The sequence below is a fragment of the Alligator mississippiensis genome, chromosome 5 (genome assembly GCF_030867095.1).
Source record: "Alligator mississippiensis isolate rAllMis1 chromosome 5, rAllMis1, whole genome shotgun sequence".
Taxonomy (NCBI): Eukaryota; Metazoa; Chordata; order Crocodylia; family Alligatoridae; genus Alligator; species Alligator mississippiensis.
The window spans coordinates 53156391-53169696 of record NC_081828.1 but is presented as its reverse complement, the minus strand read 5'-3'; the positions used below and the strand labels follow the sequence as shown (position 1 = coordinate 53169696).

General features: G+C 47.1%; 1 protein-coding gene across 3 annotated transcripts; it reads left to right on the top strand.

The window, feature by feature from the left end:
* The first annotated feature begins 4112 nt into the window (after positions 1-4112).
* On the top strand, positions 4113-10146 carry LOC132250812 (zinc finger protein 239-like). 3 transcript variants are annotated; one of them, XM_059728381.1, is made up of 2 exons: positions 4113-4339; positions 5723-10146. In XM_059728381.1, exon 2 carries the CDS (start codon positions 5852-5854, stop codon positions 6794-6796), a length of 945 nt encoding a protein of 314 aa, XP_059584364.1. In that variant the 5' UTR covers positions 4113-4339; positions 5723-5851; the 3' UTR covers positions 6797-10146. The 3 variants fall into 3 exon arrangements, with proteins under 3 accessions (XP_059584364.1, XP_059584363.1, XP_059584365.1); XM_059728380.1 differs by lacking the exon at positions 4113-4339 and adding an exon at positions 4823-5101; XM_059728382.1 differs by lacking the exon at positions 4113-4339 and adding an exon at positions 5211-5495.
* The last annotated feature ends 3160 nt before the right edge of the window (positions 10147-13306 follow it).

Genomic DNA, 13306 nt, shown 5'->3' with positions numbered 1-13306 from the left:
TCAGATCAGTAGGTCCAGATGGTCTCCACCCCAGGGTGTTAAGGGAATTGGCAGGGGTTATTGTGGGGCCCCTGGCATGGCTTTACGAGCACTCTGTTGCTCTGGCCAGGTGCCAGATGACTGGAAGAAAGTCAACGTGGTCTCCATCTTCAAAAAAGGGAAGAGGGAGGACCTGGGCAACTATAGGGCCATTAGTCTGACTTCAATCCCGGCAAAACTCTTTGAGATCATCCAGGAGCACATCTGTGATGGGCCAGCAGCAGGGATGATGCTCAAGGGCAACCAGCGCGGTTTCATTAGGGGCAGATCTTGCCAGACCAACCTGATTGCCTTCTATGATCAGGTCACAAAATCATTGGACACATGTAGTCTTTCTGGACTTCAGCAAGGCCTTTGACACTGTCTCCCGCTCCATTCTCATCAAAAAACTAGGCGACTGTGGCATTGATGCCTACGCAGTCAGATGGATTGCTAATTGGCTGAGAGGTCGTACTCAGAGAGTGGTGGTGGATGGATCTTTTTCGACCTGGAGGGAAGTAGGCAGTGGAGTCCCCCAGGGCTCGGTCCTTGGGCCTGCACTGTTCAATTTCTTTATTAGTGACTTGGACGATGGGGTAAAAAGCAGCCTGTTTAAATTTGCTGATGATACCAAGATTTGGAGTGAGGTGGGCACGCTAGTAGGGAAGGACAGATTACAGCAGGACCTGGACAGGTTACAGGGGTGGGCTAATGAAAATAGGATGGGTTTCAATACTGACAAGTTCAGGGTGCTGCACTTGGGCAGTAGGAACCAGCAGCACACTTATAAGCTGGGAAACTCCCTTCTTGAGAGCACGGTGGCAGTCATTATTGACTCCAAGATGAACATGGGCCGACAATGCGAGGTCATGGTCAGTAGGGCCAACCACACCTTGTCATGCATCCACAGATGCATCTCAAGCAGGGCCAAGAAAGTGATCCTCCCCCTCTATGCGACAGTGGTCAGGCCACAGCTGGAGTACTTTGTTCAGTTCTGGGCACCACACTTCAAGCGGGATGTGGACAGCATTGAGAGGGTCCAGAGGAGGGCCACCTGCATGATCAGGGGACAGCAGGGCAGACCCTACGAAGAGAGGCTATGGGACCTGAACCTGTTCAGCCTTCGCAAGGGAAGGCTGAGGGGGGACCTGGTGGCCATCTATAAACTCACTAGGGGGGACCAGCAGGGTTTGGGAGAGACCCTGTTCCCTCTAGCGCCCCCCGGGGTAACAAGGAATAACGGCCACAAATTGTTAAAGAGTAGGTTTAGACTAGACATCCGAAAGCACTACTTCAGTCAGGGCGGCTAGGATCTGGAACCAACTTCCAAGGGAAGTGGTAATGGCTCCTACCCTGGGGGTCTTTAAGAGGAGGCTTGACATCTACCTGGCTGGGGTCATTTGAGCCCAGTTTTCTCTCCTGCCCAGTGCAGGGGATTGGACTTGATGATCTACAAGGTCCCTTCTGACCCTACATCTATGAATCTATGACACAGTTCTTAGGTGACTTTGGCATGATCAGTCACTTAGAGAGGACTTTGCTAACCAGACTGTATTTATATATCATTTCCCCCCTGCTCCTTGCTTCTGTTATTTGGAACTGAGTTACCTTTTGGGTCCCACAGCCACAGACTAAAAGTGCTGGTGGGCTGAGTCCCATGGAAAGCTGTGCTATGCACCAGTCCATGGGATATGCCAGGCATCTTCTCTAAGTTCACTGTGATCTAACAGCAGGTCCATTGCGGTCACTGGTGGTGTAATGTAGGATGTCCTTTTTTGGTTACAGTGGCAAGGTTCCTCCATACTGGGGGACAGCAAGAAAGCAAACTGACAAATTCTCTGCTGCTGAGGGAGGCCAAGATCAATAAAGGTTAAACATGGCCCAAATCATTCACAGAACTGGAACTCTACCACTGCTTTTCAGTGTGGAGGTGAACAGATGGGAAGCAAATGATGAGGTGTGATGGTAAGGGATGTTGGAGGCAATTGTGCTAAGTCTATCAATGGAATGAGCCACAGGGGGCCCCACCTAATCTAATACATCTGAGGCATTTCTAAGGTACCTTTCAGTTTGACCAGTCTGGGCCATGGCTTTTCAGACTGACATGAAATGTTTAAAAACCCCGTTGTTTGGTGAAAACAACATAAGGTGATCCCTGTAAAATATTACTGATATCCTGGGTGCATCTACATGTTCATTAATTGCCTGTAATTATGGCACATTAAGTTTATTGCCTGTAATAACAGGTACTAACTCCATGTGCCAAAATGTGTGCTACTGCACATTAGTGCCAATTAATACTTTTTTGTGACATTAATGCACATTAGACTAAGTCTACTGCACATTAGCATGGCTTTTGCCTACTGTGCTAGCGCAGAGTAGAATTGGTCTTCTGCGCATTAAGCATCTTGTGTAGATGCACCCCCTTAGAGGTAAAGACAGGGTACAGGGAGGAAAGGAGCCTAACACATGAAATTTCTTAGGCTGTAGAAAAGCATAACTTCTCAGGGGAAGTAGATCCCTGTGCTGTTAGGACAGAAGTAGTTACCCTACATTGTGAAAACACTGGAAGTGCCAGACTGGAACAGATTGATGGTCAATTTGAGATCCTGTTTCTAACTTTGTGCTATATGATAGGAAGATCACTGGATGCTGAGGTTTGTTTGGTATGTGCAGATCAGCTGTTATAAGAAATTTAGTCACATTTTGTTTGATATTTTAACTGGACTTCTCTGCATATTTTAACCTATTAAACACACTACACAGAAATTGTAGATGAGAGCCAAGTTCAAAGTTCTACCTTACGTTTCTGAAAAATCCCCTGGCATTTTTTCAAAAGGGTTGGGGTAGTAACATGAATGACCTGGTCATATTCCAAGCTGGTAATTAGATTTTTTAACTTAAATTCTCCCTTCAAAGTCTGGCTATGGCATTCCCCTAGGTTTCCTGTTTCATAGCATTGTATGTCACCAGATTCCATCTTGAGATAGTGACATTTCAGTAGAGGATGAAATGAACCTTAGATGTACAGCACTTTTTTCTACAGTCAGAAAATTACAAAGTCATATCTATCTGGACAAAAAGTTTCTACTTACGGGTAAGATCATTATAGCACAAGGGACAGGAAATTAGGACTCCTGGGGTTTAATTCTCAGCTTTGCCACTGACTCACTAGGTGAACGACATCAAATCATTTTACTTCTTGTACTTGGTTTAATCATGGCTAAAATGAATATGGCAATATCTATGTCCCAGCAGTAGTGTAGGATGTTACCCATTTATTTTAACTTTAAAGTACCTATATCATGTTTCCAAATTGCTTTTGAAAGTCCCAGATGAAAGGTGCTGTGAAATGGAAAAAAAGATCATCATGTGTATTATCTGCAGTGTTAAAAGTATAACCTTTAGAAAGAAAGTGTTGGATTACTGTTGTTGCTGGTAAAGGAATGTAATATGTAATATATTTTTAAAAACCATGGCATTTTTTAAACAGCATCAGGTTGCTGAGTTACAGTGTTTTCACTGCTGGGCCTAAAGTGCCATTGTCAAAAATGGATTTTAAATGTCTCCTGAGAGGAAAAGATGTTGCACACTATGTGGTAACATGCTGTTGAATAGCAGTTCAGAGAGAGAAACCATGATGAAGAAAGCTGGGTGCATTTTTGAAGTGGTCTTATTAAACTGTGGGGACCATCACTAAAGACTGGCTCAAGAGCAACCAGATCCCATGGGATAGAAAAAGAAAGGATCCATCCATCATTTGCATTTGAGCTGGTAGAAACAGCAGCCCTTTCCCCTTTCAAACTAAAGCCCCAGCTGCACTTATGCAGGGGCTTAAGCAATCCTGAGTGGAGATGCTTTGCTGATTTGGGGCTTGATATATGGAGAAAGCACACATCTTTGAGGAGGAAGAGGAACAAAGCAACAGCTGGATTAACTAAAAAACAGTAGTTTGCCACATTACCTGTCTTGACCTTAGTCATTCCAGTACACTATAAAGCAGTGGGGGCCAGCCTTTTCAGCAGGCATGCCGCAAATGAAGCCCTCCGATCCCCTTCTCTTTTCTCATCTGCGACTGTTTTCTGCATCCTGCCTGATCTACTGGTTCGTTTCCTGCTCCCTGCTCTATCTACTGCCGTGCTGCCTGCCTCCTCCCTGATCTGCCACGTGCCACACAGCAGCCTGTGCTACTTGTGGCACGTGTGCTGCAACTTGGCTACACCTGCTATAAAGGCTCTACCAGCACAACGGTTAATTCAGACTCAGACTGATCAGGAACGGAGGTAACCAGTAGCCACAACCAGCAGTCAAACTATTTTGGGTAGGTAGAACTTGGCTTCCCACCCCCAGCGATCCCAGCATTGCTTCTTCCCATAGCTTCCCAGCGAAGTAGGGCTGCAAATCTCAGGGAACGTGGCTGCCAGTCCCCGGCGATCCCAGCATTGCGTCCCGTAGCTTCCCAGCGAAGTACAGCCACGCAAAGGCTGTGGAACAGGGTGGGCTGCCCAGGCCATGGCCCCACCAACTTTTTACACATTAATTTATATAACCCACAAACGCGCAATTGTCATTCCGGTTAAAACTGTATAGTTATTTTTGTTAACTACATAAGAGAGCTAAATTAACGTGGAAAAAGTTGATGGGGCCATGGCCCGGGTGGGCCACCTCGTTCCGTGGCCCAAGTGGGTCCCAAACCTCTGCCCGTCCCCAGCGATCCCAGCCTTGCTGCCCAGCGCAGTGGGGCCGGAGGGGGCAGACAGAGGAGGTCATCCAGGCCCGCGCCCTGCCTGAGGCGGGACGGTGCCTGCCCAACCCGCCCCGCAAACCCTTGTCTGATCTGTCAGCTCTGCCGCACGCCCCGGGGCCTGGTGCCCTACCCTGCCGCGGGCCGGGCTCGCTCACACGCCGCCGCCGAGCTGAGGGAGGCGGTGGTGCCTCCTCGGCGGCGGGGAGCCGAGCCATGGGGCGCCCCTTCCTTCCCGAGCGGGGCCCGGCGGGCACAGGCAGCGCAGCCCGAGGCCGCGGGCCCGGCGCCGAGGCTGGAGCCCCCCGAGCGGCCCGTGGCGGGGCGGAGCGGGCCGAGGTGAGGCATCGCCCGGCGGGCGGGGGCCACGGGGCCGGCGCGGTCCGGCCCGGCCGCTGTGGGGAGGCGGGGCGCGGGGAGCCGAGGAGCGCCGAGCCGGGGTCGGGGGCGAGGCCGGCATCGGGGCCTGCGGGCCAGCCCGGAGCTCGCTGCGGGGCGCGGGGATCCCGCCGGCGGGCCGCCTCCTTCCTGGCGGGGGTGTCCCCCCAGCACCCTCGTGGGGGCGGCCTTCGCCCACCCTCTGGGGCGCGGGCGACCACCCCTCTGCCCCGTCGCCGCCGGGGTGTCCAGCCGGCCAGAAACCCCGCAGGCCCCATCCGGCGCCCCGGGCCAGGTGCACACCTGTGGGGGGATGCGACGGTCCCGTCCGCGTCGCGGCCGTGCAGCCACCGAGGTGCGAAGCCCTGCGGCAGGTCGGTCCACGTTGGCCACGCGCGTTGTCGCTGCCCGATGGCTCCCCGGGGCTGCTGGCCGCTCGGCGCCTGGGTTTGGAGCTGCGTGGAACAGTGAGGCTCAAGGCCCGAGGAAGGATGGCTGGGAAGAGGGGTAGACTCCGGAAAGGAAGGCTCCTCATTTGTTTTGAGAGAGACGTTCATCTTGTGCTCGCGGCTTTGTTTTCAGGCATCAGGAGGTGCTAGGAATCACGGGCAGCTGGCACAGGTGACCATTCATGCCCGACAGCCCTGAAAGTGTGTCCTGCACCAGTCAAGAAGAGCAGGATCAGCCAGATCAGGAAGCAGCCGCTGGCAGATGGCCGTGGAGATCATCAGCCATGCAGGCTGTGCCACGCCTTCCCGGGAGAGTCTGGAGCACAGCGTGATCCTGGACAGCCCTACAGAGCGTGGCCAAAGCAGGGCAGAGCTTGGGAGGGTCCTTGCTGACCTAGCAGCAGTGGCAGAAATCGGTAACCTTGGCCCTGCGCTGAGGGACCACGAGCCCACGGAAGGCCCTGGTGCCAACGCCATGGCCTTGATTTGCGGGGACTGCGGCAAGAGCTTTGCTAGGAAGTCGGACTTCAAAGTACACCAGCGAATCCATACAGGGGAGAGACCCTACACATGCTCCTACTGCAGCAAGGGCTTCTACCAGGCCTCCATGGTTCGGCGGCATGAGCGCACACACACCGGCGAGAAGCCGTACCGCTGCTCCGTGTGTGACAAGTCGTTTGCCCGCTCCACCTCGCTGCTGATCCACCAGAACACACACACCGGCGACCGGCCTTATGAGTGCTCCTTCTGTGAGAAGACCTTCTCCGACCCCTCCACCCTTCTCCAGCACCGCAAGATGCATATGGGCCTCAAGCCCTTCCACTGCGGGATCTGCAACAAGTCCTTTAGCCAGTCATCCAGCTTCACCTTCCACCGGGCCACACACACCAACGATCGCCCTTTCATCTGTGCCGATTGTGGCAAGGCCTTCATCCGCTCCACAGCTTTGCTTAAGCACCGCCAGACCCACGTCCAGAAGTCTTTTTGCTGCGGGGAATGCAGCAAGGTCTTCCCGAAGCTCTCAGGCCTCCGCTCCCACCAGCGTATGCACGCCCAAGGCCGACGGATAGAGATGGAGCTGAGGGAGAACAAGCGGAGGTGCTGGGAGGACAGGCAAGATGTTGTAAAGCTGGGGTTCCCTGCCCCAGATCCTCTGCCTCAAGACTGTCCCCTCCTGAACTTGGCTCCGCAGGAAGAATCCAGCTGACCCTAGGACTGTGTTCAACTCTGCACCATTATTCATCTGCACCATTGGATATCAGAGGTATATTGAGGCTATGGGTGCAGATCTACGCTCCCTTCCATATACACTGGCCAGTCTCCCACATTCTAATAGGTCTCCTTTAGTAGAGACCAGAGCCCTTCTCTGTATCACAACTATGTCACATCACTTCCTGTTATACCTTTTGCCTGTCTCACATTTCAGATCTGAATCTCTCTCCATCCTCTTGCTACTGCCTTGCTTTCTTGGCCTATGATCTTATGTACTCTGATAAGCTAGATGGGTCATGCAGAACCAGGTCTTCAATGACAACCTCCAGAGAAAGCACAAGTGATTGAGAGGGAGGATTTGGGGACCCTGTCTGGCATTCTTCTAGGTCACTATTGAACCAGTGCCCTGGCTTGGTGACAGGGGCGTTGTGCTGTTGTCAAGCAAATTGATTAATTGAGGTCCTAACTACATGTGGTCATCCAAAGGCACTTTCTGCAAAACAAGGGTGCAGATGTTATTTCCAATATCTATGCCAAATTTCAATTTAGTGGCCCATCTAAAACACTACTCTCAGTGTCATGTACTTTCAGATAAATCTCATGTTCTTAAATTCATATTCTAAACTGCTATATAGTGCCACTTAGTGCACCCTATTAGAGGTGGCTACATTACACTGATGGGCAAAATGATCCTTGCATGGCATTTGTAAAACATTTTGGAATCTGCCTGGATTGAAACCACAACGTAAACATGAGATGATTATTCCTGTACCTCTTATCCTTCAGAGGTACAGGTTCAAATTCTGTTCTCTTCTATAGAGACTTGCTGTTACCACTGCACGCAGTTTGTATTAGAGCTATTCTTGAATAGGGTGAATGCTAAAAAATATTTTTGTTGACTGCCAACATTGATTTTATCCATATGCCTTTAAATGTTACCTTTTAACTGTTACTGTAGTGATTTAATACGATGAATACCTGCTAGAACAGCATATTCTATTGTTGCAAAATATTCACGTAAACTAAATTTCAAATTTATATTGACACTGGAAAACTGATTTTAAGAATTATGTTCATCCAGGTAGGAAACAGAAACATACCACGGGCACATCACATTGTCTCTCCAATCCAAAGAACTTCAGACCAAGGGTTATTGGCAGAAATTACTTGGTCAGTGATTCTGAATAAGTTCAAGAGAAGTCACAGTCTGTCAGAGAGAGAAAAAGAGCTGACAAAAGTAAATAATACATTGTTGAAAAGCAGGATACACATTTCAACAACACCCATTTTGTCTCTCTGAACTGAAAATTGTGGTAAAAATTTGAAAAAATCCCAAATAAGGAAAAAATTCAGGAAAAAGTCAAAATATTTTCCCTTCATTTTCTTCTTCGTCAGCATTGGAGCAAAAATTGTCAAAAATATAAACATTCAGAAAGTGTAGGCCAGATTTTTACAATGACTTAATATGAATGACTTTGACCAGCTCTGATGCCATCCATCTTGAGTATAAACCTTATTCTGTCTCCATTTTGCCCAGATTAGTGAGGGGAAAAATGGTAAATGAGCAGAAAAGTGACTTAGGGCTTGATTAGATACAAATTCAAGTGCTAATGATGATTGGAGGAACCTAAATAAGCAAGACTAGTGCCTAGAAAGAGGAAGGGCCATGAGGAAGGGAAAAGAGAATGAGAAGGTTGGTTGGAAGAGTCCAGAGTCTTTGATTGATACTGATGCTGCAGAACTGAAAATACATGCTCTGGAAGTCTTCTGATAAATAGGTGATTTTTTTTCCATTCATAAAGCATATAAATTCACCATAAACTGAGGGTTACGGTAGCCAGAATTGCAGTTTGAACATGGAAATGCTTTAGAACAAGGCAAAACTTCACAGTGCAGGGAGTTGGGGGTGGTGCATTTCAATTTACTGTGATTAGTTTCCACTGTATTATCAAAACCTACCTCTCTTCAATGTAATGTGATGAACAAGGGGACAGGGCTAGTTTGTGGGGAAGCAGCGTAATTTTCAGGGATTTCAACTTTAACATAGCACTAGCTATTTCCTTTTCAGTTCTGAAGAAATTAAGCAGCAGTTTCTAGACCTTTTGTTACCAGCCGAAAAAGCCCTGAGCTCTCCCTGTACCTGCTGAAAAACAGCTTCCTGTTCAATTGCATTCAAAGCAATTGGAAAAAGATGGTGTTGGATTTTCAACACAGCTAGAGCTTCCTCCTGTACCATTTTGACAAGGCCAGCAAAGAGGCCACTTCTCTTCTACTGTTTGGCACTCAGCTCACTGTATCTGAAACCACTCAGAGCTATATCCATGTTTCAACCCCATCAGTACCAGAAAAACAGGGTCTCTAGCCTGATGCTAGGAGCCTCCAGGGCAGCTATGATGAGTCTCTGCTCTCACTTAGACCACTACAGTTGATTCTAGATGAGTCCTCTGGATAAACATGAAGATCAGTTTTTGCCATTTCACTGGAAATCAGTTGTTCATGTGAACCCACTCCATTTTTGTTCCTTTTTAACCAGAAGAAATCTACAATCCTGAGAAATATCCAACCTGGGAATCTGGGATTGGAATTTACTATGAGGGAGAGTGACCTGTTTTCATTAGATTTCTACTCCGTTCAGCAAAGACCAACTCAGAATACACCTCCCAGTTTCTGGGAGGTGTATTGGGGGAGTATTACCTACTGATTGTTTGTCCTGCATGTTAAAGCTGCAGTTTGAAACTCTGGGTAATAGTAAGGGATAGTTTCAAGCTGGTCTACTGAAGCTTCATTTTTATATATATATATATATATATATATATATATATATATATATATATATAGGGTAGGAAATATTCATGCAGATGCAGGAGACAATGAGAAGGCAGCAACAACATAGGATATCTATTACAGAACCATTCTCTAGATCTTTAGGACCCCAGTGCTCGAGGTGGGCCAGCAGCGGCAAGAGAAAGAAATCATGCTGCGTACTGCTTCCTCTTCTGGATCCGCAGGAGTTACCTCCTATTCTAGTCCTGCTGGCAGGAGAATCGATGGGAGTGGACATGGAATAAGCTGAGGGCTGATGAATAGCCTCTGCTGGCCTGTGTGGCCCTGCATGTTCACTACAAGTGCTCGGGCCTGAACAAACTATCAGCAATGTTAGAAGACTCTATCTTTATTTTAGTATGTAAAAAAAACACTTCCTTGGGGTACAGCTGCCAAGAACACAAGCACTGTAGAGCAGCAAGTGCACTGAACACTCCCACAGCACTGTGATGAAAGGAAACCTGTTAATAATCTCTTGACTTCTCTAGCCAGAATAAAAGTTACATTTCTGATTAAAAAACACTTTTGTGTCTTTCTAAACCTCATCTCTCCTGAAATGAACATGTGTTGTGTGCTGGACCTGTGATTGGCCTGCAGTTATTACATTATTTTGCTTGCCTGGGTGCTGGAATTCAGACTCCGGTGCAGAGGGGACCAGAGCTCCAGCGGAAAGTTAAACCTTCCTGATTAGCATGGAGATTGGCAACTTGAGAGAGCTGGTGCCTGTGTGTGTGTTTTCACAGCCTGTGTACAAGAAGTGTATATATGGTAGTGTGTTTTTGCATGGGGATGAGTATATGCATTCATACATGCAAAGTGCCTGATGGCATGCATGGGTTCATGTGGGATTGGCCCCAGTGCTGTGGTGAAATGGAATGCAAGCTTGTCCCTCTGTGCTTAGCCACTGCCAGGTCCCACATGCCCTCCTTTTATAAATCACCTCTCGTAATTCCTCTTCCTATCTAAACTCCGACTTCTACCGGTCCCCTAGTTTCCCATTCAAGGCACAAGGACAATTTTCCTGTACTCCCACATCCAGCTACCACTGTGGATTTCATAACACACCCCTCTCATAGGCTCTGTCCCTAAATAATCCTCTCCCAAACCCAGGCCTTTTCCATGCCCTCTGCAACCATCTCTGTTAGCATTAACTCCTTCCTCCCCAAATATATTTTTTTACAAACGATTTCATAATGACTTTGAAATGATGCATGCAACAACAGTGGTTCTCAAACTTGTTTGTCCCGAGGCACCCCTCCTCAACTTTTGTGAATTGAGCAGGATCTCATTTCAAAAACTGTTTATTACTGTGCTTGCAGAGGGGCTGGGCAGTGGGCTGGGTTCTGACACCCAGATTGAGAATCACTGAATTACAGGTATGATTTATGACACAGTAATAAGCAATTTGTTTATGAAGTACAAAATACCTAAAAGGAAGAATTGTAAGCACTTAAGTCCATTAAAAATCCAGTATACAGGAAACCCTCGCTATTCACGGGTTCGGCATTTGCGGTTTCAAATATTCGTGAATGCTGAACCTGCATTTTAAATACACTTTATACACTTAACCAGGAGCTTCCCGGGAGCTCCATGCTTGCCGCTGCTGGGATTCCACTGCCACGCTCCTGCCGGAGCTAGGGAACTGTTGTTCATGAATGCAGTGCCTTATTCACGGATTTCACCATTCACGGGGGATACAAGAATGTATCCCCTGCAAATGGCGAGGGTCACATGTACATATTGACAGTGCTTTCACTAGATTTTTCAAGAGCTACCTAATTTCATAACAGCACATTAAGTACTGCAAAAATAAGTTAACAATGAATGTCATCCCATCCCAGACTTCATGGTTCAAATCGATTACAAGCTAATTCAGGGAGGGACTTTTTAAAGTTGTTCAAAAGGTGGGGAGGTTTTTATCCAAAAGAAATGGACTTCCAGAAATAAAAACCTTTATGAAAAAGTAACACTTTTGTCATTTTTGAAGAAAATGAATAGGAGTGAAAATTTCAGCTTTGCCTTTATTTGAATTGGAAATAGGATAAAAACCAAATCTGAAAAGTCCAGGTGAAATTTTTGATTGAAATAGGAATCATTCACCAAAACACTAGAATCAGTCATCTTTGTTTTGTAACTTTTGATTAACCTACTTTTCATTTTTGACCAGCCTGGTTTTCCACCAGTCTCTCACACATAGAATTACACAATTGGCTGGTGCTTTGTAAAGCAAGGAAGATAGGCTCCATTTTGCTCTGAAGCACTGGGCAGTTGTCCCTGCTGGAAGCAAATGGAATAAGTTCTGACTGAGCATGGAAAACCGCATCATTCCTTATTTCTAAATCTGACAGTCCCTTTTCTATGCTATAAGACAATCTGAAAAAGCATAGTGCACGTGAGAGATGGCAGGTCCTTCAGCTTTGGAGATGTAAACCTCTTACGAGAACACGTAAAGTACAGGCTGCTTAGGTGTAAGCTTCCTTCTGTGTCCCACTCACTTGCTGTCCTGGAGGAACCTCTTCTCAGAACAAAAAAGATTAGTATCTGTAGGATCTTGCAAACAAGAAGCTGAATTAGTGTGGGCCCACCAGAGTGGGTTTCAAAATGAAATTCAGTTAGGGCCTGTAACAGGGTGCATGGCTCAGGGGCTGCAGCCCAACTGCAGGCAGTTAGAAGGGGATATGCTTCCTGCCTTGGAAGACTGGGCCGGCTGATAGGGATGACTGGCTAGCCCTGGAGGAAGTCAAACACTGCCAGAGAGGAAAGTTGAGGAAGAGAAGGAAGGCTGTGGTGCAGAGGACAGCACAGAGCTGGGGTTGCCTTCTCAGGGTCTGCAAAAGGACCACAGGGTTTGATTTAACCATTTATTGTTTATAAATTTGTTTGTTTTATGTTTTAGGTCATTTTCTGTGGGGACGAGTTTGCCCCAGGGAAAATAAAACTTCTGTGAAAAGTGACAACCTGATACATAACCATTAAAAACCAGACTGAAGCAATGAAAGGTCACTGGACATCCATTGGATGGTATATAATTTCAGTGTATACCAAAATGGGCCATATCTGATCTGTGTTTTGGAAGTGAAAGGGACCGGGATCCATAGCCAGTCCCATATCCAGTGCTACCAGCAGACCTCTTTAGAGAGCAAGATAAGTATTTTTGAAACAAGGAATGGAAAGGAGTTTCATGGCTATAGTTTAGGTTGAAGGCAAACTGTATTATCTGGCATTAACCCCTTGAAAAGAAGCTGTGGTCACAGTGTCTCTCCTCCCTGGAATGAATGAGTACAAAGTGGCATATTTAGAGAGGAAAAATTTTGGAAGCAGAAGGCTCCAGAGCTTTTAAACAAAGGGTAAAACTATTTAATTCCTAGAAACAAGAGGAAAAGCTTGCTGCTGCAATAGTCAGACAGAAAGCTAAGTAGCATGTGTGACAGAAGCAGCAAGAAGAATTGGACACCAACCAATCCCCCCCTCCCCCCCCCCCCAAAAAAAAAAAAAAAAAGCATCTGGAAACACATTGCAATGATCTGGCTGGAGGTAGTGGGGTATACTATAGCCAATGACCAAACAAATGGGGAATGCTCAAATATCTGAAATGTGTATCAAGAAGGAAGAGAAATTATTTAGTACAATACAACTAAGCATAACAAAGAAATGGGATGAAATCATTATAGGAGCATCTAGG

What these genes read in the sequence shown, in the direction of transcription:
- LOC132250812 (XM_059728381.1), top strand. Translation starts at nt 5,852, where the DNA reads ATGGCCGTGGAGATCATCAGCCATGCAGGCTGTGCCACGCCTTCCCGG.